Source organism: Megalobrama amblycephala, linkage group LG5 (genome assembly GCF_018812025.1).
Source record: "Megalobrama amblycephala isolate DHTTF-2021 linkage group LG5, ASM1881202v1, whole genome shotgun sequence".
Lineage (NCBI taxonomy): Eukaryota > Metazoa > Chordata > Actinopteri > Cypriniformes > Xenocyprididae > Megalobrama > Megalobrama amblycephala.
The window spans coordinates 19,564,061-19,588,290 of record NC_063048.1 but is presented as its reverse complement, the minus strand read 5'-3'; the positions used below and the strand labels follow the sequence as shown (position 1 = coordinate 19,588,290).

Below are 24,230 nucleotides of genomic sequence, written 5' to 3'. Positions count from 1 at the left end.
TGAAAACAACTTCTGAGGACATTTGAAGTGATCCTCACTAAAAATCAGCCAAATCATATTTTGTCTTAAACCTACTGATATCCACAGGTGTCTGTGAGGGTTAGGGCTAGAGTAAAGTACACATAATTATTTCAAATAAGTATGAAAACCATTGTGTCTAGGATAACATCGCTTCTGAAGTCAGTGGGTTAAGAGACTGAATTGTAAAACAAAACAAAAAAAACAATAGAAGGACATATTGGTACAGTTAATGGCATCATATGGTACTGGGGTGCTTATACCATATGATGCCATTTACATGGTACTCCAAAATATTGAAAACTATGGTATCTAAACAGCATGGTATTATCATGGCACTTTTTGTTTGTGTGGGTATGTCTGTTTAGTCTCCGCCCATCTAGGGCCTCAGTTCACTTAAGTAAAGTGAGACAACAGATTTCAACAGAAACACGGACAGACAGCAGTGAAAACATCATCTCTGTCATTTAACTCGATGAAATATTAATAAGTAATTAAACACATCATTGTCCAATATCAAACTACTGAAGACTCGTCACAGATTTGACGGTAAGATACTTTCATGTCTATTTACTTTGATTAGTTTCCTCACCGGCTTCAACCAAATAGACCCGGTCGTTGTTAAAATAGCAAAATACGTATTTCCCCCCTTTTTTAACATGATATATGTTTGTCAGTCTACGACTTTTATTAATTGCGTATGTGTGTCGTTTATTATTTTATCCTGCAGTTCGCAGCTAACCAGCTAATGCTAAAAGGCTTTGTGTTTGTCAGTTAAACGAATGAAAACATTGACCTGTCATACTGTAAATACTGTGAGGATGGTTCATTTGCGTTAAATCGTTGATTATTGATCTATAGGTGATCATGGTACTGTCAGGTTCATGTTGTCAGTGGTTATACTTAAGTTTAGAAGCAAGAACAAAAGCTGCATCAGGTTTCATCGGGAGTTTGACTGGATTGAGTTCAGTCATAGTGCATTTGTAAACGTGATTGGCATCATGTCATATTTGGGAAACATTTCGTGTTTTGAATCATATCATTATTATCATTTCATGTCATATTTGGGGTCGTCATGTTTAGGAGTTGTAAGAGCCACAGGTTTTAGACCTTTGAGCTGTCAGCTATCGCTTTTTGGCAAATGAGTAGTTTTCATAAAAATAATGAGATTTAACTATTTAATGATCTGTTTTTCCATGTCAGTTACAGTATAAGTTCAATACATAGCACATAGCGTACACCTTAAGCAAAAAAAAAAAAAAAAAAAAAACAGTTTCTAAATTCTAAATAACAATTTAAATTCTAAATATTTTAAGTAATAAGATTAAAATATTTTTAAAATAAATAAATATTTCTCCTTTCTCCACTTTGGTTTTGATAAGGCTCCATCATTCTGCATCCCATCCGAATTTTATATATTAAGAATAAAATGTATTATTATTTTATATTATTATTATGTAAGAGTTATACATTTCTGTCATATTTTCTTTCATTTCTTGCAGTAAGGTGGTTAATTTAAGCATAAGTCTTTTTTGGAAAACTTCTGGAGTTTCTGTGTGTAGCTCATGAATTTTCACATTACCTGTCATTTGAAAATTATTATATTATTATATATAGCCTAGTATTATTAGAATAAGCATTGCTATGTGCGCTCTATTTGACAATTACTTATCCATTTTTGTTTATTATTAGCAACATGTTTAAAATGAACCTATTACAATTTTAACGGGATTGAATTTATTTTGTGCTTTACATGAATAGGTATATCATCTGCTTTCTGTTCCAGCACAAAATAAAATGCAACCAAATGAGCCTGTTTCATATATGCATCAATATACATCTGCGGACTATCAGATTGAATTGTGATAGGTTTTTTTAAACAACAAATATCTGTTAATAAACACAAATGTCTAATAACTGTCAGTAGTGCAAGTTTGAATGAACCCATAGGTTCTTGCACAAAAATGTAGCCTACTTCTGTATTGCACATCTTTGAGACTGAAATCCTCAAGTCATGTCATGTTTGGGATCATTTTGACATGCTGTAGCATGCTGTTTGTTTTAAGTACTTAAGAGCGATTACTTGTGCAACTGTTATATTGCACATGAGCACTAGATACCAAACACCTAGTGTTCAAAAAAACATCCTCAGATGTTTTTTGCTGTTTCAAAAGAAGCCATCACAAGACATGTGGCAGTATGACACGCCGGCATTGTACACAAACGTTTCACAATGTTTATGCCCAGCTGGTATTACGAGGACTATGTTGAAAGTCAGCTCGATAGTTCAAAGCTTACACCACAGTATGACAGGACCCCCCCCCCCCCCCCCCCCCCTTACTTACCCCAACTGACTCAGACAGTTTGCATTTAGGTCATGCCGGCTGAGTCTAACTGCGTACGTCCAGCCAAGCCTTGTCATGTTGGAGAGAGAGAGAAGCTTCTTAAATGACATTGCAAGATTTTTATGGAAGTGTTTCTTTTGGAAGCCATGCCTGATTCCTGTAACATGCCGTTCAGAAACAAGGGGTCATGTTCCTTCTCAGTCCTCGAAGAACCGGCGTGACCGTGCAACATAAGGAGAGTTGTGAAATGGCAGTGCAATGGTTTAGTAAACACACTGCTAGAGGGCAACTGGTTCTGATTTACACTTATCCCTTTTAAGAGACAGTGGGACTTTCCACATGAATGGCATGCATAGATGTTAAGCCATGTGATGTTGTATACAAAGACACCCCACATGTGTATCCAAAATAAGATCAGGTCTAACAGTCTGTTTTCTTTTCTTCCACAGTGTTTGTCGTAGCCTATCTGAGTTAAGCGACTCACTAACATTTTCAATGGAGGAGCTTCATATCCATTGCCTGAAATGTGTCAACCGCCGATGTATGACAAGACCGGAGGCCAGCATTTCCTGTGACCTCATGGGATGCCCTCTTGTGTGTGGGGCTGTTTTCCATTCATGCAAACTGAATGAACACCGCTTACTGTGTCCGTACGAAAGAGTCCCATGTCTGAACCGTGGATTCGGATGTCCATTTACCCTTGCCAGGGTCAAAATGGCACAGCACCTTGAAACATGCCCAGCCAGTGTTGTGTGTTGCACTATGGAATGGAATCGATGGCCAGTGAGTTACACAGATCACAAGTCGTATGAGAACTTGAGTAAGGAGGTTTTTGACGTGGAGCAGCTTGATGTGGCTTTGGCCCTCCAGGATCAGCGAATGTTGCTGGAGTCACTTAAAGTGGTGACCACTGTGACAAAAGCTCTGGAAGAGCAAAATCAGGACAATTCCAGTCCCCAGGACCCCGAAAATGAATTGATTGAAATGAACGAGGAATCATATGATGGACCTTACACAGCTTCAGTGGAAAACAGTAGAAGCTTTGCTGCCACTTTGGACATTCTCCGTAGTGGAAAGAATATTGACTTGATTGTGAACGATCCCAATGGGGAGGAACCGATTGGAGCTTGCAATGGTGTCAGAAATGGCGATGGAGACTTTAGGAATGATCCAACGAAAGAAAGTGACACTGATTCAGATTCCGATCTGGGAGCAGTAGGTGGTGCTGATTGTCCTTTTCCAGTAGACCCTGAAGACGAAGGAGATGATTGGTTGGAGAACAGTGGATGCGGTGAATCTTCTGAAGAAGAAAGCGAGGTGAATGGTGGGATAGAACTCAGTGGACTTCATGATGAAGGGGATGGTGACAACCCGGTCAGACTTGAAAGGGTCAATGGTTCTTCAAATGTTAGGCAGGTTTTACCTGATCATTCCATACCTGTTTTAGCAGAGGATCCAGAAATGGCTCACTTGCCCCAGCTACCTCTTCCTTTGCCCATCCCTCTGCCTAACCTGATGCACAACAATGTTCTGCACCATTTGCCTTTCAGAATTGAGGACCGATGGCTGGAACGCAAGTTGGAGAATCTCCAGGTACTCAGGGGCATGAATTTGTTTACAGTCAACGGTCGAAGGGCTCTGTTATCCAACCCCTATTTATTCAAAGCCAAGATGGAGGACAAGGCGGTGGACACGTCGGACCTTGACTTGACAGATGATCCAATGGGTCTCCACGGCATTGACCTCATCACTGCTGCCTTGCTCTTTTGTTTGGGGGACTCACCCGGAGGTAGGGGCATCTCGGACAGCCGCTTTGTAGACAGGTATCGCATTGACTTTGGCACACAGACCTTCTCCTTCCCTTCTGCCATACTGGCTACCAGCACCATGGTAGGGGACATTGCCTCAGCATCTGCCTGCGACCACGCCAGTCCGCAACTCTCCAATCCCAGTCCATTCCACACCCTCAGATTAGACCTTGTTCTGGAGTGTGTGGCTCGCTATCAGACCAAACAGCGCTCAATGTTCACCTTTGTTTGCGGACAGCTGTTTCGCAGGGATGAGTTTTCTTCACATTTTAAGAATGTCCATGGGGACATCCATGCTGGCCTTAATGGTTGGATGGAGCAAAGGTGCCCGTTGGCTTACTATGGATGCACCTACTCGCAAAGAAGGTTCTGCCCTTCAGTACAGGGTTTCAGAATAATCCATGACCGACACCTGGGCTCATTTGGAGTGCAACCTGGGTTAGCAGCTTGTCCTGATGAGCCTCTATCCAGAATTAAAACCTGTCAGTTTAGGTCCAACTGTGACCACCTTAGTGACCTGCCCTTTGAGTTACTCCAGCACATTGCAAGCTTCCTGGACGGCTTTAGCCTGTGCCAACTCTCCAGAGTGTCTTGCAGTATGAGGGAAGTGTGTGCCAGTCTTCTTAAATCCCGTGGCATGGTGGTCCTGCTTTGGGGGAAGACAAAGCGAGCTGATGGAACCTCATCCTGGCAGATACAAGACAAGGTAATCGGAGAGTATTCACCTTGTCAATATTTCTTAAAACACCAAGCATAAAAATTGTTTTTACTATCTAAGCCGTTGATGTGTTTTTTTGGTTTTAGGTGTGGCGGTTCAGTACTGCGTTTGACACTGTGAACGAGTGGAAGTTTGCCAACATTTCCAGCATGGCCGACCACCTCAAGACGTGCAAGTATAACACGATAGCACGGAGGGAAGAAGCAGTCCCACTCCCATGCATGAGTTTCACAAGAGAACTTACTAAAGAGGGACGCTCTCTACGTTCAGTGCTTAAACCGGTGATATAGACTGTAGTCAAATGCAGAAGAGGATTTCATTTTATAATACAACAAGCCTTATGTGTTTTGGTGAACAGCAACATAATCATTAAAACGAGCCTCAACTTAATAAACCACTTTTGGAAGTGATGAATTTTTTAACAATATCTACCTGTTGTATTGATGATGGTTGTGCTGTCTTGTGTTTTTGATACAATATATTCAGTCTTTTTTTCTTTTTCTTTTTTTTTTTTACAAATTCATTGCTTTTGTTGAGATATGTAGCTGCAAACCAGAAACACTGAATTGTTAAATGGTGATGACCAAATGGAAAACCATTGTGTGCATTTCTGTAAAGCAAGAATGCAGGATTCATGTGTTTCTATCATGTAGATCAGTGATTCTCAACTGGTTTTATTTTGGACCCAGATTTATATTGTACATGAAATGTTGACTGTACACAATATCAGGCATATCCCATATTTACTGTTGCCTTGAATTTCAAGCAAACCGTCCATTTTGGCATTTAATTTGACAGATGAATTTGCTCCAAAATACAGTTTGTTTGGATAGCAAGCATAAGATATGGGAAGCATTCTCCCTTTATAAGTCTATTTATTTCACCATTCTACCTGTGCTTGACTATATGGTTAGTTGCATTTGATTATAAGCATTTTTTTCCACTGCTGTCACCGAACAGATCTGCAAACCACCAGTTGAGAACTTTAATCTTTAATCTCCTAATTTCTCTCTCATACATTCAGAAGTCTATAATGACAGTCTTAGACATTTTTCCTTTTAGTCAGTCTGGCAGAACTAACACATTACAGTAATTTCTCTTAGAACCATTTATGGTATCAAGTTTTTGATACCGTCACACATGACACTTCCAGTGGTCATCCTCTGTGTCTTTTGAAAAGTAAAACACATGTAAATGTGCTTGATCTATGTTGATGGCATGTGCTGATTGACAAATTACATTTTATAATCTTCCTGATTGTGAGTCGCTGCACAAAACCTGCAGGACAGGTACAAGACTGCAGTTGTAGCCTGTCAGGATTCTTTGGTTGCACACAGTGCATGTGCAGATGTACTTTTTTGTGTCTCAGGGGTTTAACATCAAGCATATGCCATTATAGACAGTTTATCTGTGAGAAACTTGATATTAGCTTGTGATTCTTCCACTTTTATTTGTTGACAAAGTCAAGACAGAGTTTACAGTTCAGTTTTACTGTATCTTTTCAGGTGTGCAGTTACAATGTTTTAGTTTGTTAACATTCTGAAATGTTGCAATATTTTCATCTGGAGAGAGAGCAATTATCTCAACCTTGTTTTTAGGTTAAGCTGAGATTTTTTAAGGAATTAGCTGTGTGATGTTTTACTTCATGTGCTTTCTACAAATCTTGAGTATGACGGTCCTTATATTTGTGTTGAGTGATGAAAATAGAGCATAATTCTCGAAATAATCTACTTCTAGCATCTTTGAAAAACTGAAGAGACATAAAATGCTTATTTTTAAAGAATTTATCAGAGTTGACATCAGTTGATGTGCACCATGTTGTTAGTTTTTTCTAAAATTATCTTTTCCCCAAAAGGAACAAAATGCATTCATATATTGTGTAAACAGTGGGAAGACAATTTTTGTTTTTGAAGAATTGTTTGCATTTATTTAAATATATTTACTCGAGGTTTTCCAGCCATATATACCATTGTATGAGGGGACTCAGGTATTTAAAGAAGAGTTGTGGAAAAGATTTGGTTGGCTTATTTACTATGTGGTTTCATTGTATTTTTATTTTGAAAGTTAGTGTACAGTCAGTTCACTTTCATCTCCAAACCGTCACTTTTGTAAAACAGTTTTCATATTTGTGATCTTTATGGTTTCATATGACCTCATGCATGTCTCAACCCCCCCCCCCCCATTTTCTATTGTAAATAATCAAAAACTTTGTCCGTCTCGGTTAACTTCATATGTATCATCATTTGCATTTTTTAAATATTATTTAATAAAGTGTGAAGAAATCCAGGTTGCCGGTGTGTTGTTTTATTAAGCTTCAGATATGCAGCCAACAAAGTGTCAAAGATTTTTTTTAAAAATCATTAAGCAAAGCTGGCAGAGAAATGAATTTTTCCAGCTTGACATCAATCATGTAATGGGTAGATAATCCTTTTCTTTGCTAATTACTTTGTATTTTTTTTAACCATTGATATATTAAAAGTAAACTAATAAGTAATGGGTCCACATTTATCATTTAAGTGCATTATGTGGAGCTGATTTTACAGATTATATCATTTGTAATAAAATCTATTTTTCTTTTTTAAGCTGTTTCACCACTAGGTGGTGCTGCTGCAATTGAGAATCAAAAACCGCAGTTCTTTTTCACGGCACGTTTCCTGAGAGAAATTCCCAGTTGGTTAATGAAATATTGAACTCGCTACCTAAGACTATACTTAATGTTCATTAAAGTTGCTTCTGAATAGGTTATATATCACCATTCACTAGGCCATATCTCTATAAAATACTCTGCATCGAAACATAAACAGCTGGTGAAAAAAAAAAAGGAAGAAAAAACCACACTATTGATAAATGTCCTGACCGGATCCAAGGCCGAGGGGCTCATCTGCTTCAGTAACCGAATGGAAATTGGCTTTTACAGCAAAGATTTCAGGAGGTGTTTGGCAGACAGGTAATACCACAACATCAGCAGGTTTCTTTGTTTAGCTAAACAAAGAAGCATGTAATATTTTGGAAGCAACCATGTTCTTCAATAAATGATGCGTTCTTTTAAAATCCATCTTTAGAGAGAGTATTAATGTAGGCCCTATTTGACAAAACTCCAGTGTTTGAGCTTTTAAAGCTGTTTAATCCTTAAAGTAGTGATCCTTTTTGTTAGCAACATCTGCTTTGCATTATAATTTGCCCGTTATGTAATACAGTAATTACCAATTACATAATGAATCATGAGGAGAGCTCCTTGAACCATTAGCCCATTAAACAGGCATTAAAAAGTTTCCATTGTCTCCTAAAACAAAATAGAACATTAAATGTTAACTTTGTGTCTGAGCAGCCTTAATAGCATCCTGATTTTAGAAACTGCTTTGTAACTGGCAGTCTGCATAAAAACAAGAAAAACATCAGTGACAATAATCAAACAAAAGGATATGAATCCTCCAGTTCAAAACATCCTTAATTAATCATGTACTATTGATATTCAGAGTTTGTTTATGAGTAATCTTTTAATTAAATGAGGCCTGAATGTGATTTTAAATGATTAAAATGTGATTGAAAATACAGCAGGAACATCTGAGACAACTATATCCATTACGATGAAGTTGTCCAGTCAAATCCAATTAAGTTTAATGGTGACAGAAGCTTTTCACAGTAGGACCAATATCAAACAAGTGCATTTCCAATATAATTGTAAAGATTTGTTGCGACACCACAAGATGCATAGAAATATAGCATCAAAATCAAGTAAACAAATGTATAACATTATATTGTTTCAGTCATCATATTAAGGAACAAAGATGGGAAACATCTATTACATATCTCAATGAAATTGGAAGAGACACTCCACTTGTGTGGTTATTTTTCAAATTCTTGTTGCTTTTGCCCTAGCTGCAAAAATCGTATTCCTTCCACAGTACACATTAAAGCAGACTTTGCATTGCTCAGAGCCGATTGTCATGTTTGTGTAAATTTTTATCAGTGGCATTAAAGCATGACGGTAGTCTCTGTGGGAGGAAGTCGCGTGGGGTCTGATCTGTACAGTCATCCTCTAACGAACAGCTCATGGATAAACAAACACATCTGCACTGCGGTCGACTACAGATCTTATCATTTTGAGAAGCAGAAGACAGTGATGATGAAAGTCTAAAACTGCATCAGTCATCTTGGCGTGTGGTGCGAGATGAAATCGTATGCAAAGAACTCAAACTTCAGATCCCAGGCCTCCGCTATCTCATATGATTGACGGCAGAGTCTCATGTGAAGTCACGAAAAACATCCTCAGACCTTAAGGAAAGAGGGTAGATAATAGATTAAAACTTAAGTTTGAAGACTTAAAAATGTTATTTTGATGTATAAATGTTTTAACAAATGTAAAAGAAAAAAAGCTCCTTGCATGGAAACATTTGCCATACTGTATCCTAAATCAAATACTCTCTATGTACTTCTTCTGAATAAGTAATTACTTTGTGACCATTAAAATAAGTATGTTCTACTCTGAAAAAAATTTTGGGGTTGAAACAATTTTCATTTGAACTACTAATAAACTTCTCAAAAGTAAAGACATAAAGCGCTACAGGAGCTGCAGTTGACGCGGTTATTTTAACAACAGTATCAGAAACAAGTGAGAAGCAAAAAATATTTGATACTTTCAGAAAACAAGAAGACAGCAATGTTACATATAGTATATGTCGACTCCAACTGTTCAATCCAACATTTTTATCTACATTTAGCAATAGGCCTATTTAATCAGCATGTTAAGAGCATTTCATTTTAACAATTGGGTAAATTATTTGTGTGTTAAGCAAAATATAAAAATGGTCCACCCTTTATCTTTTAAAGCGTTCTTTATCAGTCGCCTTCCATATGTATTTAACCTGATAAAACATCTGATCTTACCTTGTAATATTCATATCCATTTGGGCTTAACTTTGGCTTTCTGGACCCAATATCCTTATCATTTATGACTATTTTGACTGTTTAGTTTTTTTCTTTTTCTTTAACAAAGTACTACTGTTAACCTGGAAATATACACTGCCCTCCAAAAGTTTGGAAACGCCCTAGAAAAGTGGGGTTTTGGACAATATTGGCATGAATCCTTTTTATTTTGTGATAATTTTGCACTGATAAGGGACAACACAAACTACGAAAACATATTTTATTATATAAACAGTTTATACATAGAAAAAACTCATCAAAATATCCACCATTAGCAGCTATCTGACCTAAACTCGGTTCTGATTGGTTCATTGTATTCTAAACTTAATTGGCAATCAATTGTTGAAGCTATTAAGGTGTGCTGACCCCAAAATCTTTTACAAACCTGGGCCAAGTTTAAACGAGTAATCAGGCATCACAGCTGGCAAAGGGGCATGTCTGACTTTGGCATGTATATATTGCATTATTATGTAATCAAAATGAAAATTATTATTGCTGGTCTTCAATGATAATGTCAAGTTACTTTAATGTATTTGCACAAAAAAATGAAAAGGATTTATGCTGATATCTTTGCCAGGGGTGTTTCCAAACTTTTGGAGGGCAGTGTATATGACTATATCAAAAATGTATTGATCTCCTGTTCTATATAGTATGAAGGTGTGTAGTATGAATGAAATTCGGACGTACTACATCCTCCATGTTATCATTATCATGTGACCTACGGCATCAGTTCCGTCGCTTCACTGCCATTCATAAATCCTCTCCCGTGGCCTAATGGGATAGTAAAGTGTCCATCAAATGTGAACTTCAGAATCTCGCCGAAAATAGTAGGTCATCCGGGTACTTTTCATGATACTTTTTGGGTACTTGTCATGTGATCTACCAGAGTCCATATCAGTTATTCAAAAATCCTTGGTCGTGGCCTCATGGGATAATAAAGTGTCCATTGGATGCACACTTCATAATCTGATTGGAAATATTAGGTATTTTTTGTTTTATGAAAACTGTGAATTTGGACACACTACATGTTTTTTCACCTACTATATAGTAGGTATGTGATTGTGGATGCAGCCATATAATAGTAGGCTATATGAAGATGTTTTGTTAGCATTCATAAGGCATCAGGCCCCCAGAGGCATCAGAAACACATCAGTGCTCCTCAGCATGTATCAGGTGACACAATACAGGTACCTGTCCGCCTCCAGACTGCAGAGAACATTCCAGCTCGTTCATCATCATCTCAGTGTCGGATGTGCTCTGATGAGCATGTATAGCTGGTCTCTCGTGAATCTGAGTGTGGATTTGGTCTTCACTCCTGCCATTAAAGATGACCATGATGACACAGATCATTTAGCATACTCTTTTGCATAATACTGCATTTTGCCTCACAGATGATGTCTAATTAATTATCTGTGTTCTCAAAGGAAAGCATCAATATTTTTATTTCTCATATTTATGGGTAAGGATTCCAAGAAACCCTTTATAGATCAGCTTTATTAAAGGTGCCCTAGATTATGTTTTTAAAAGATGTAATATAAGTCTAAGGTGTCCCCTGAATGTGTCTGTGAAGTTTCAGCTCAAAATACCCCATAGATTTTTTTTAATTAATTTTTTTAACTGCCTATTTTGGGGCATCATTATAAACGCACCGATTTATGCTGTGGCCCCTTTAAATCCCGTGCTCTCCGCCCACAGAGCTCGCGCTTGCCTTAAACAGTGCCGTAACAAAGTTTACACAGCTAATATAACCCTCAAAATGGATCTTTACAAAGTGTTCGTCATGTATGCGGCATGCATGCGTCGGATTATGTGAGTATTGTATACTGTTATATTGTTTACATTGATTCTGAATGAGTTTGAGGCTGTGCTGCGTGGCTAAAGCAAACATTACACACTGTTGGAGAGATTTATAAAGAATGAAGTTGTGTTTATGAATTATACAGACTGCAAGTGTTTAATAATGAAAATGACGGCTCTTGTCTCCGTGAATACAGTAAGAAACGATGGTAACTTTAACCACATTTAACAGTACATTAGCAACATGCTAACGAAACATTTAGAAAGACAATTTACAAATATCACTAAAAATATCATGATATCATGGATCATGTCAGTTATTATTGCTCCATCTGCCATTTTTCGCTGTTGTTCTTGCTTGCTTACCTAGTCTGTTGATTCAGACGTTGATCCAGACGTTTTGCCCTTGTCTAATGCCTTTCATAATGATAATGCTGGGACCGTGGGCTGGCATATGCAAATATTGGGGGCGTACACCCCGACTGTTACGTAACAGTTGGTGTTATGTTGAGATTCGCCTGTTCTTCGGAGGTCTTTTAAACAAATGAGATTTATATAAGAAGGAGGAAACAATGGAGTTTGAGACTCACTGTATGTCTTTTCCATGTACTGAACTCTTGTTATTTAACTATGCCAAGATAAATTCAATTTTTCATTCGAGGGCACCTTTAATTGACACACATTTTTAAATTTGACTTTAAAGCTAATTTGTTTAGCCCATTCTTCTGTAGTTTAAGTTTAGTATAGAGATTAAGTTTTCAGGAACATCATATTTATTTATTAAACATTTATGCAGAAAAAAATTACTTGTATGGTGACTGATCAGTGGCATGCATGGGAACAGACAACAAAATATTGTGTATAAAAATGCCAAATTAAGAAAAGGTCAGCGATTAAATGATTACTTAAAATCTGTCCATGTAATTCAGTCATTAATGGCACAGCAGGGATATTACAGTTAACTTAATCCAAAACTAAAACCAGAGAAAAAAATTCAGTTACTAGAAATAAACTTTAACTGAAATAAAATATTAAAAACTTATATCCTCTCATTCACTTAGTTGAACTTGATGTACTAAAATATCTAAAACTGAAATAAAAAAAAAATTAACTAGACATTTAAAAATGACAAATGTGGCAACATTACTAAAACTTTAGCTGAAATTAAAATGAAAACTATATATTATTTTTCAGTATCTCAGTGATACTAAAATAACACTGCTGCACAGATCTATGACAACACTTGTACAAATTTTGCATAATTATTCTCAGGATCACTATGATTAAACATGAGCATACTGCCATTATGTGCCTGTATGAATTAGTCCTGATGGATGAAATGGATTTATTTGTGATTTGACCTCACAGTGAGGTCAAATCAAATGATCACTCATCAGTCTGTTAGTTGTCAGGTGTCACAGCGAGTGACAGAATGACAAACCATTGTGCACATGAGTGAAACTATCAGGTGCGACTTACATTTTTCCTGTTGACAGTTGAGATTCTGGTACAGGTAAGATGGCACTAGATTCTCCATCTCTTTGTGTCGACCTGGACAGATGTGTGAAAGAAAGTTCAGTGTGTGATGCAGGTATCCAACTGTAAAATAATGTGAAAATGTCTGAAGAGGTTTTTTTTTCTCTGCAGTTGTCAAAGTGAAATTTTCAACATAGCAAAACAGCTTGTTAAGGAAACAATCAAATTTCAGCTTAAAGCACAACATTTTAAGCCATCTTCGGACACTTGTAATAGGATGAAAAAAAGAGATGCTTCATTTTAAAAAGTCTGCTCATTAGTGGATGCAGACTGCTATGGAAACCTTTTCAATGTTGCCAATTAAGAAAACCTTTCCTGCTGTGTGAATACACTGTTTCAGCATATATAGTGGGTCAACATGAATCCAGACACCATGCATTATGAAATGTCATTGCATTAGTTAAAATATTAAACCAAAAGTGGCATTTATTTAAAAGAAAAATAGTATAAACAAACCTTTTTGGGGGGGAAAATGAAAAAAAGAGAGCATTTCAGCAAAACCAGTGCAGCATTTGAGTAAAGCTGCTAATTGGTGTGATATTTTAATACAACAAAATTTCTACATTTTAACTGTGGCCACTGCATACTAAGAGTAAATACACAGCTTGAATTCCCTGAGGTCATTTAATGGTTCTGAAGTAGATGAAGGGTGGGTGGAGGAGGAGAGGAGATTCAAACAAGATCACAGAACGCGAGGAGAGGCTGTAGATACTCACTCATACTCCTCTGGACACATACTTAGAAATCCAACTGGGCTGCAAAAATACAGACAGTCGAGTAAGAAAATATCATAGCTGTCAACAAGAAGACCTGGTGAGTGTTAACCACACATGGGCATTTCTTCAACTTTTGTGAACTTTTAAAAATAAAACTTTATGTACACATCACAAGGAATAACTCGCATTTTGTTTTAATAAATTAATACAATTTGCTAAACATCTCAAATTTTGTCTGTATTAAAGGGTAAGTTCACCCAAAAATGAAAATTCTGTCATTAATTACTCACCCTCAAGTTGTTCAACACCTTTGTTTATCTTTGGAACACAAATTAAGATATTTTTCATAAAATTCGATGGCTCAGTGAGGCCTCCATTGCCAGCGAGACAATTAACACTTTCAATGCCCAGAAAGCTACTAAAGACGCATTTAAAACAGTTCATTTGACTACAGTGGTTCAACCTTAATGTTATTAAAGCAGAACTAAGTAACTTTTTTTTACCTTCATAAATAGTTTTCTAAGTCCTTACGATGGTTAATTGACTTGTAGTGGTGTGCTTGAGGTGTACACCAACCCCCTCTGGCACGTCTACGCCAGAATACAGCACTTGAGCTGCACCGACCCGACACAATCTCGCCTCATGTTCACGTTCACGCGAGAGTGACAAAATGCTTTATGGTAATTCAAAAACAATGTATATATTATGACTTTATAAGACAATTTCGAAAATTACCCACCTCCATCGAGTTTCTTGTACTGTATTTGCAAAACTACTGCGCTGGTGAGCGTTGTAGTCATTGTAGTCCAGAGCTGCGCTTGGAGTATTTACGACAGTGTGATTCACTGAAGGAACCTGTAGGGGGAGCTTCGCAAATCTTACTGAGTTCCGCTTTAAGTGACGAGAATACTTTTTGTGTGCCAAAAAAACTAAATAATGACCTTATTCAACAATATCTAGTGATGGATGATTTCAGCACACTGCTTCATGAAGCTTCAAAGCTTTACAAATCATTTGTTTCGAATCAGTGGTTCGGAGCGTGTATCAAACTGCTAAAGTCACGTCGCTTCATAACATTAAGGTTGAACCACTGTAGTCACATGAACTGTTTTAAATACGTCTTTAGTAGCTTTCTGGGCATTGAAGTGTTAATTGTCTTGCTGTCAATGCAGGCCTCTCTGAACCATCGGATTTTATATAAAATATCTTAATTTGTGTTCTGAAGACGAACGAAGGTCTTACGGGTGTGGAACGACATGAGGGTGAGTAATTAATGACAGAATTTTCATTTTTGGGTGAACTAACCCATTAAATTTTTATGGTTCTTTTAACATCTGCCCAAAGAACTACCCTTGGAAATTAGCCAGTTGGCTAATACTGGCACATTTACAGAAATTTTAATTATTTTGTATTGTCCTTATAAATATTAAAGTAAATCAATATTCATTGTGTGGTAGAATTGATGTTAAACTTTTCTAGACAACTCTTTTTATATAAATAATATTACCACAAACACAAAAAAAGTTATTGCTTTCTGCTCACATGCGATATTTCCATTGATTTTTTTTCTTTTCCACACATGAAGTCTCATGTTTCATCTCAAGCTCCTCAGTTTCACAGATGTCTCATTGTACACAAGTACACTAGTTTTTTTTTGAAGAACTTTATTATTGGCAAAATTGTTGATTGTGGTGGAAATGACACCATAACTGATGGATAGTGGTCATTTTAAAAAATAAAATAAAGTAAAATCATAAGAAAAATTGGCGGCATGTGTAGGATCATAGTCGTGGTGGAAGGTGAATGAACTGCACATATTCAGCTGTTTTGCAAACATAGTGCTTGGAGTACAGTCCAAAAAGGTCAATTTTGGTCTTATCAGACCATAGCACCTTTTGAGATGGCATCAGAGTCTTCCAGTTGTGTTTTCGCATAGCATAAACAAGACTGAGTGTGGCACTTTTTCAGAAAAGGCTTCTTTCTTTCAGCGCTATGTTTGGCAAAAACAAACACAGCAAACCACACCATACCTACTGGCAAGCATGGTGTTGGCAGCATTATGTTGTGGGGGTGTTTCTCTTCAGCCAGGACTGGGCGATTGATTAGGATTGAAAGGGAAATGGATGCTGCCAAGTACATCTAAATTCTTGTACTTGCAAACCTGCATCCCTCTGCTAGCTGAAGATGGGCAGGTCATTCACCTTCCAACATGACTATGATCCTAAACATACTGCCAAAAGAAAAATGCAATGGCTTAAGGATAGGAAAGTGAATGTTCTTGAGTGTCCAAGTCAGAGCCTTGACTTAAATCCAATAGAAAATCTGTAGATGGACTTGAATAGAGCAGTCCAATGCCGCTTACCACAGAATTTGACTAAACTTGAGCAGTTCTACAAATATTCCCAAATCTAGGTGTGCAAAATTAGTACAGACATATCCAAAAAGATTAATGGCTGTAATTAAAGCAAAAGGTGGCTCTACGTCATATTAAATCAGAGGACTGATGACCTTTCCAACCCTGTTATTCTAGTTTTTCAGATTTTGCAGATACATTTTCGGAACTGTTGCATTTTTCTTTCTTTCTTCTTTCTTTCAAAATTTGTAAATAAAGCTGGCAAAGTTTTTTTTTTTTTGGAATGAATTTTGATTTCAGGTTGTATGACAAATAAAGTATATATAATTATAACATTATGAGCACTGACAGGTGAAGTGAATAACACTGATTATCTCTTCATCACGGCACCTGTTAGTGGGTGGGATATATTAGGCAGCAAGTGAAAATTTTGTCCTCAAAGTTGATGTGTTAAAAGCAGGAAAAATGGGCAAGCATAAGGATTTGAGTGAGTTTGACAAGGGCCAAATTGTGATGGCTAGACGACTAGGTCAGAGCATCTCCAAAACTGCAGCTCTTGTGGGGTGTTCCCGGTCTGCAGTGGTCAGGATCTATCAAAAGTGGTCCAAGGAAGGAAAAGTGGTGAACCGGCGACAGGGTCATGGGTGGCCAAGGCTCATTGATGCACGTGGAGAGCGAAGGCTGGCCCATGTGGTCTGATCCAACAGACAAGCTACTGTAGCTCAAATTGCTCAAGAAGTTAATGCTGGTTCTGATAGAAAGGTGTCAGAATACACAGTACTTCACAGTTTGATGCGTATGGAGCTGCATAGCCGCAGACCAGTCAGGGTGCCCATGCTGACCCCTGTCCACCACCGAAAGCGCCAACAGTGGGCACGTGAACATCAGAACTGGACACGGAGCAATGGAAGAAGGTGGCCTGGTCTGATGAATCCCATTTTCTTTTACATCACGAGGATGGCCAGGTGTGTGTCGCTTACCTGGGGAACACATGTCACCAGGATGCATTATGGGAAGAAGGCAAGCCGGCGGAGGCAGTGTGATGCTTTGGGCAATGTTCTGCTGGGAAACCTTGGGTCTTGCTATCCATGTAGATGATACTTTGACACGTACCACCTACATAAGCATTGTTGCAGACCATGTACACCCTTTCATGGAAACGGTATTCCCAGCCCAGGGCTGTTTTGGCAGCAAAAGGGGGACCAACACAATATTAGGAAGGTGGTCATAATGTTATGCCTGATCTGTGTATATTTCTATCATAACTCGGATAACTCGGAAGATTGTTAGCATGGTAATGGATATGACAATGTTAATGTATTTGGTCTTGACGGAAAAGATCTGCTTTGCTGCTGCTGAATTGCTGCTGCTGTAGATTATTGCTGCTGCTGCAGAGCAAGTACAGGAACTTGCTACTGCCAATACATACGCCGATACGCTTCTGTGAGTAAGACATAGTGCTGCTGCACAAATAGCATATATCAGTAACCCCTAGCAGATCTAAACAGGTGGAGCCGGGGAAGGTGGAGGGTTTTAGAGGAACTCTGAAGCGCGCTCCAAACTGCTATGTGTGAGCAACAAGCTCATTGGCTGCAGATGTGACATGGACCAATCAGCTTGTGCCAGTAGTTAATGCTGTAATTATCCTCAGCTTGCGTTAAGACCCATCAGCCTGCACCATCAGAGAACTCTCTCTCTCTCTCTATATATATATATATATTATATATTATATAAAAATATATGTTAAATTATATAATATATATATATATATATATATATATGAAATGGGACAATAAAAGCTGGGACAATAAAATTATTGCAAAAAAATAAGAATAAAAATGACCTAAAAAGTAGCAAAAATAAATTATGAAAGAAAAAAAGTTAATTACAACTTTTAATTAGAGTTTTAAAAGAAAAATGTTGAAATGGAGACAAAAGCAGCTGTATTTGACAAAACACCCAAATAGTCACTCAGTTTCTCATATAATGAATCAGGAAAACCTAATAATGAAAATGAACTCAAACCTGGTATGATTGTCCGTGCTCCGACATTACAACAGCCAGTGAGAACAGCTGGTTTATTTCAATATTAAAGACTGCCGTGAACATGATAAATGTCCTGTCTTTTCATTTCCCCCACGATCACACTAAACAGACACCTGATTGCTTTTGTAATTAAATTCACATCCACAAGAGGGAAGCAGCATTTGTGTGTTGATGTTAAAGTGGCAGCTTTGAAATGACATGAATGAACGGCCTCTAATTTGTTCCTGCACAAAAAATGGCACATGAATAGACCTTCAGTAATTTAGGAACTCAGAAAAACAGAAGCATGTTTCCCATGAGGCTGAGTGATGACAGGAAGTCTTTACTTCAGTCGACAGAGATATGGCATCTTATGGTCAAATTATGATACTGCTTATACACTGTTCAAACAAGAATCATAGACAAATAAAAATCTCAATAAGATCTTATCCAGAAAGATGCATCTTGAATATTTCCACTAGGAAAACTCACGTCTCCAAATGCTCTTCCTCTAGGATGGTCTGCACGGGCAGGTAGCCGAGCCGAGGGTGTTTGGTGAAGTACTTCTTTGAGCGGAACTTGTTTTTCAGCACCTTGGTGAAGTCACGCACATCTTCTCCAGAGGTCGTCTGTAACAGAGAGGCTGTAGGGAAATGTTCTGTTGTGCATGAAGAATTACAGTGGCTGGTCTGGAGTGCGTTTAGGTTTGGAAAAACCATGAAAGAAAATAAAAAAGAAATATACATATGAGAGTCCCGGAGAGTCCCTTTCTCCTGTTTCAGACATTTGCTCATTTTATCCCCATGTTTTGTGTACCGTAAGGTATTTTAGTTGTGTGCTAAATAATTGTATGGGAGATTCTGGTCCACTAATTGTTAATGGATTTTTCCACTTTTATTCGCTGAGTGCAGGGCAAGTTGTATTTTCTTACTTCATTATTTATTTAAAGGTGCCCTAGATTCAAAATTTGAATTTACCTTGGCATAGTTGAATAACAAGAGTTTAGTACATGGAAAAGACATACAGTGAGTCTCAAACTCCATTGTTTCCTCCTTCTTATATAAATCTCATTTGTTTAAAAGACCTCCGAAGAACAGGTGAATCTCAACATAACACCGACTGTCACGTAACAGTCGGGGTGAACGCCCCCAATATTTGCATATGCCAGCCCATGTTCCCAACATTATGAAAGGCATTAGACAAGGTCAGCCAGTAATGTCTGGATCTGCACAGGTGAATCAACAGACTAGGTAAGCAAGAACAACAGCGAAAATGGCAGATGGAGCAATAATAACTGACATGATCCATGATAGCATGATATTTTTAGTGATATTTGTAAATTGTCTTTCTAAATGTTTTGTTAGCATGTTGCTAATGTACTGTTAAATGAGGTTAAAGTTACCATCGTTTCTTACTGAATTCACGGAGACAAGAGTCGTCGCTATTTTCATTTTTAAACACTTGCAGTCTGTATAATTCATAAACACAACTTCATTCTTTATAAATCTCTCCAACAGTGTAGCATTAGCCGTTAGCCATGGAGCACAGCCTCCAACTCATAGAGAATCAAATATAAACATCAAAATAAATACTTTACACACATAATTCAAAGCATGCATACAGCATGCATGACAAACATCTTGTAAAGATCCATTTGAGGGTTTTATTAGCTGTGCGAACTTTGTAAATGTGCTGTAATATAATCGAGAGCTCGTGTGGCAGGAAGCACGCGAATTAAAGGGGTGGCGCGCTGAAAAAATCAGTGCATAGTTAATGATGCCCCAAAATAGGCAGTTATAAAAATTAATTTAAAAAAATCTATGGGGTATTTTGAGCTGAAACTTCACAGACACATTCAGGGGACACCTTATAGACTTATATTACATCTTGTGAAAAAGCATTTTTGGGCACCTTTAATGGTTTATATCTTAATTTAAGGAAGGGTGCCATTTATTTTGTATATATTTTTCTCCAGTTTATATTGAGTTAGAGAGGAAGTTAGGTTTAGTTCTATGTCTTTTGTTTGCCTGTTTATTTTGTGCTTAGGTTATTTAGTTTACTAAAACAGACTTCTTTTGTTTGTTAAGTTGGCATTGCCATCTCCTGAAGATAATTGTTGCTTCCATTTAAAGATCTTTAGTTTCTTTGTTACTGTTTTTCTATGTTCCCTAAATAAGTCTTTATGGTTGATTTGCAAAATTGTGTTTTGTTGAATAGTGCTAGGACAGGGACTCTGAAATGTTTAAATAATTTAGTTTACTTAAATTCTTCAATTTTAATTTAATTCTTCAATTATTTTCAATTTATCTTTACATCTGTTCCTTTAGTTGTAACATATACTGCAATTCAAAAGTTCGGGATCTCTCTTATGCTCACCGAGGCTGCATTTATTTGATTTAAAAAAAACAAAAAACAAAAAAAAACAGTAATATTGTGAAATATTATTATAATTTAAAATAACTGTTTTCTATTTGAAAATATGTTTTAAAATGTAATTTATTCCTGTGATGGCAAAGCTGAATTTTCAGCATAATTAGTACAGTATTCAGAGTCACATGATCCTTCAGAAATCATTCTAATATGATGATGCTCAAAAAACATTAATTTTAACTATCAATGTTGAACAGTTGTGTTCAATTTTTTTTCTTTGATGAATAGAATTTATTTGAAATAGAATCTTTTGTAACATTATAAATGTCTTTACTGTCACTTTTGATCAATTTAATGCACCCTTGCTGAATAAAAGTATTAATTTAATTTCTTTCCAAAAAAAAAAATCTGACTGACCCCAAACTTTTGAAGGGCAGTGTATGATATAAGTTTACAAAAGCTTTCTATTTCAGTTTTGCCAACACAGGAATAAATTAGGCCTACATTTTAAAATATATTAAAATAGAAAACAGTTATTTTAAATTGTAATTTCAGGGTGGTGCAACACCCGCCCTTTTTCCGCCCCTAAATTTTGCGGCCACAGTGAACTATATGAAAACACAACCATACTTTTTTCTGAAATAAAAGCAGGAAGAGATCGAGATGCTCACAGGGGTGCAGTACTCCACCATGGGGTAGCTGAGATGATGGTCCTTGGTAATCCTTCCCGAGAAAAAACATGTCTGACACACGTTGTAGTTGAAGTGCTTTAGACTTCGATACCTAAAGGACAAACAGATGTTTCACACTGTAACAGTTATATGATCTGTTATTGCCAAGGGCAGTTATAGGATTTCATTCTCGGGGGGGTTTAGCCCTCAGTGAGAATGTGTAGCAAGAGACCATTGCCTAAGTGGTGCCTCTTGAAATGGTACCATTGATATAGGTATACCAGTCTTTCTGCAGTACACTTCACACCTGTAGGCTACTGTTTGACTAACAGAAAATTGTCATCATATCATTATTATAAACAAGTATTACTGTTAACTAGCTAAAAATAGCCAAAAATACTGACTCAGGGCTCAACGCTAAGGATTTTTTTAGATCAGATATTTACTTGGCCTGCCAAAACATTTACTGGCCCATACTAAATAAATAAAGTGATTGCTTTTGTTGTTTTTGACCTATGTAACCTTACAATACCAACATTTTAGATACCAATGAAATTTCCACAGCAAAAACTAATATTGCCTACCTAATATAAAGTTCAAACATTAAAGGATTAGTCCACTTTTAAATACACTTTTCCTGATAAATTTACTCACCCCCATGTCATCCAAGATGTTCATGTCTTTCTTTCGTCAGTCGAAAAGAAATTAAGGTTTTTGAGGAAAACATTCCAGGATTTTTCTCCTTACAGTGGATTTCAATGGCTACCAACAGGTTGAAGGTCAAAATTACAGTTTCAGTGCAGCTTCAAGGGCTTTAAACGATACCAGATGAGTAATACGGGTCTTATCTAGCGAATCGATCGGTCATTTTCGAAAAAAATACAACCGTTTATGCTTTATAAACAAAATATCGCCTTGAACGTACTTTCCGCTTCCGCATTCTTCATAACGCTTACGCTGAATGTCCTACGCCTTCCCTATTCTACTTACGGAAAAAAACGAAACTGGCGCCGCGTTCGTTCCGTAAGTAGTATGTAGTAAGTAGTAAGAATGTAAGACATTCAGCGTAAGCGTTATGAAGAATGCGGAAGTGGAAAGTACGTTCAAGGCGATATTTTGTTTATAAAGCATAAACGGTTGTATTTTTTTTTTAAATGACCGATCGATTCGCTAGATAAGACCCTTATTCCTCATCTGGTATCGTTTAAAGCCCTTGAAGCTGCACTGAAACTGTAATTTTGACCTTCAATCTGTTGGTAGCCATTGAAATCCACTGTAAGGAGAAAAATCCTGGAATGTTTCCTCAAAAACCTTCATTTCTTTTCGACTGACAAAAGAAAGACATGAACATCTTGGATGACATGGGGGTGAGTAAATTTATCAGGAAAAGTGTATTTAAAAGTGGACTAATCCTTTAAAGACAAGTAAATGGTCAATAATGAAATAAGAATGAATAAACAAATTACAAGCAATAGCACAAATAAATACAAGAGAACATAGAAACAAATTAAATAAACAGTATACAGTGCTTGTGAAAATTGTATTACTTTATGAACTAAATATAATGAGATACCCATTAAAGCTACATAAGTTGCTTAATTAAGAGCAGTGAGTAATTCTCTCTTTTTCTTTTGTTGTTTAAATAACATTATTAACACAGGAAACAGAAGGTATATGAGGCTGCTGTCACTTTAAGACCTAATGCATGGATACTGACACACATCTGTTATTTTCTTAACTGCTTACATTCACTTAAGACTGTGTTTAAAGGGATACTCATCAAGACGGACATTTTGACATAATTTTGTGTGTTTTTGCTCAAGAAGACACAAAAGTGAACTCAACTCGGCACTTCTAGTGTGTGTGCGCACAGAAACAATCTATCACAGGACACGAGTACTGCATTGAGTTCTCTTTCACAGCGTCTTAAAATCACTTGAATGTTTACACTGACAAGACTTAAAAACAAGTGAGACGACAGACAGCGGTGCTGAAGCCCCCCTAAAAAGGGTCTAAAACCACCCCTGTGCAATGTTTTGTTAAGAAGATTCAGATATGCCACCATGCCTGTTGACTGACACTGTCAGATGAGAACAAAACTGAATTGGAAAAGTGAATTGGATAATGACACTATTTTTTTTCCTGTTATTCAACTAAATTGAATCAACAGTGAACTGACTTCTGTAGAGCTGCTTTAAAGTTGAATTGAGTTTGTTTTATAACTAATTAAATTTGCAACACTGACACTGTTACTAAATCGAATCAACACTGAACTAAAGCTGAGCTGAATTGTCTACAGCTGAAAATGAATTTGTTTCATAATTGAAGAATTTTGCAACATTAATACTTTTATTCCTGTTTATTACTGTAAAACTTCTCGGAAACAATCTGTATTGTATAAAGTGCTATAAATAAATGTGACTTGACTTATATGGCACAGCCCACACAAATAACGTTTGTAATGGGTGTGCCCTCATACTGATCACGTATGTGACCTGTTATCCATAAATGGATATATGCAAAATTAAAAAAAGGTTCCAGTTGGACAGAAAAACCAAGTGGTTTTCCTCCATATAATTTATTAAAGTTACCGGTTATCGTTCACAAAAATGGCTGCACCAACAGGTTATGTGCCCAGGAGAAAAGCAGGTAACCAATGGAGTAGATTGTATTTCGACGGAGATGAAAAGAACTTATGACAGAAAATATTTCTAGGCCACCTGTGTTTGCTAGGCCTAAAGGACACGATTTTATCAGAGCCTTCCGCACGTGATGAGAAAGATGATGAAGATGCTGCCGATAAAAACAGGGGAAGCATATGCTGAGCTGATTCAGTACCTGGATGACAAAAGTTTGTCTCTTGTAATGAGAGATGCAGCGGACGACGGTAGGAAAGCTCTACAGATTTTGAGAGACTGTTATGCTGGTAAAGGAAAACCACGAATAA

The 24,230-nt window shown here is 37.1% G+C and overlaps 2 protein-coding genes across 10 annotated transcripts in view; one reads left to right on the top strand and one right to left on the bottom strand.

Moving 5' to 3' along the window:
* Nucleotides 1-388: 388 nt before the first annotated feature.
* On the top strand, nucleotides 389-7,175 carry fbxo30a (F-box protein 30a). Its single transcript, XM_048191048.1, has 3 exons — nucleotides 389-567; nucleotides 2,813-4,877; nucleotides 4,976-7,175. The coding sequence occupies exons 2-3, from the start codon at nucleotides 2,859-2,861 to the stop codon at nucleotides 5,177-5,179; spliced, it is 2,223 nt and encodes a 740-aa protein (XP_048047005.1). The 5' UTR covers nucleotides 389-567; nucleotides 2,813-2,858; the 3' UTR covers nucleotides 5,180-7,175.
* Nucleotides 7,176-7,844: 669 nt separating this feature from the next.
* Nucleotides 7,845-24,230, bottom strand: part of LOC125268670 (utrophin-like) — a 40,795-nt gene continuing 24,409 nt past the window's right edge. For 2 of the 9 annotated variants that reach the window (XM_048191049.1, XM_048191053.1), the window contains exons 11-16: nucleotides 21,284-21,395; nucleotides 18,735-18,871; nucleotides 13,865-13,903; nucleotides 13,092-13,163; nucleotides 11,007-11,130; nucleotides 7,845-9,164 (exon numbers count right to left, since the gene is read on the bottom strand). In XM_048191049.1, the coding sequence (XP_048047006.1) occupies nucleotides 9,159-9,164; nucleotides 11,007-11,130; nucleotides 13,092-13,163; nucleotides 13,865-13,903; nucleotides 18,735-18,871; nucleotides 21,284-21,395 (490 nt within the window). In that variant the 3' untranslated portion in view covers nucleotides 7,845-9,158. Of the gene's footprint in view, nucleotides 9,165-11,006; nucleotides 11,131-13,091; nucleotides 13,164-13,862; nucleotides 13,904-18,730; nucleotides 18,886-21,283; nucleotides 21,396-24,230 lie in introns of those variants that run through there. The other 7 variants (XM_048191051.1, XM_048191050.1, XR_007184951.1 and 4 more) reach the window with 7 other exon arrangements.

Excerpts from the sequence above, each read along its gene's own strand:
- fbxo30a (XM_048191048.1), top strand. The coding sequence starts at position 2,859 with ATGGAGGAGCTTCATATCCATTGCCTGAAATGTGTCAACCGCCGATGT. Across the intron at positions 4,878-4,975 it reads CCTGGCAGATACAAGACAAG|GTGTGGCGGTTCAGTACTGC; the intron begins GTAATCGGAGAG and ends TTTTGGTTTTAG.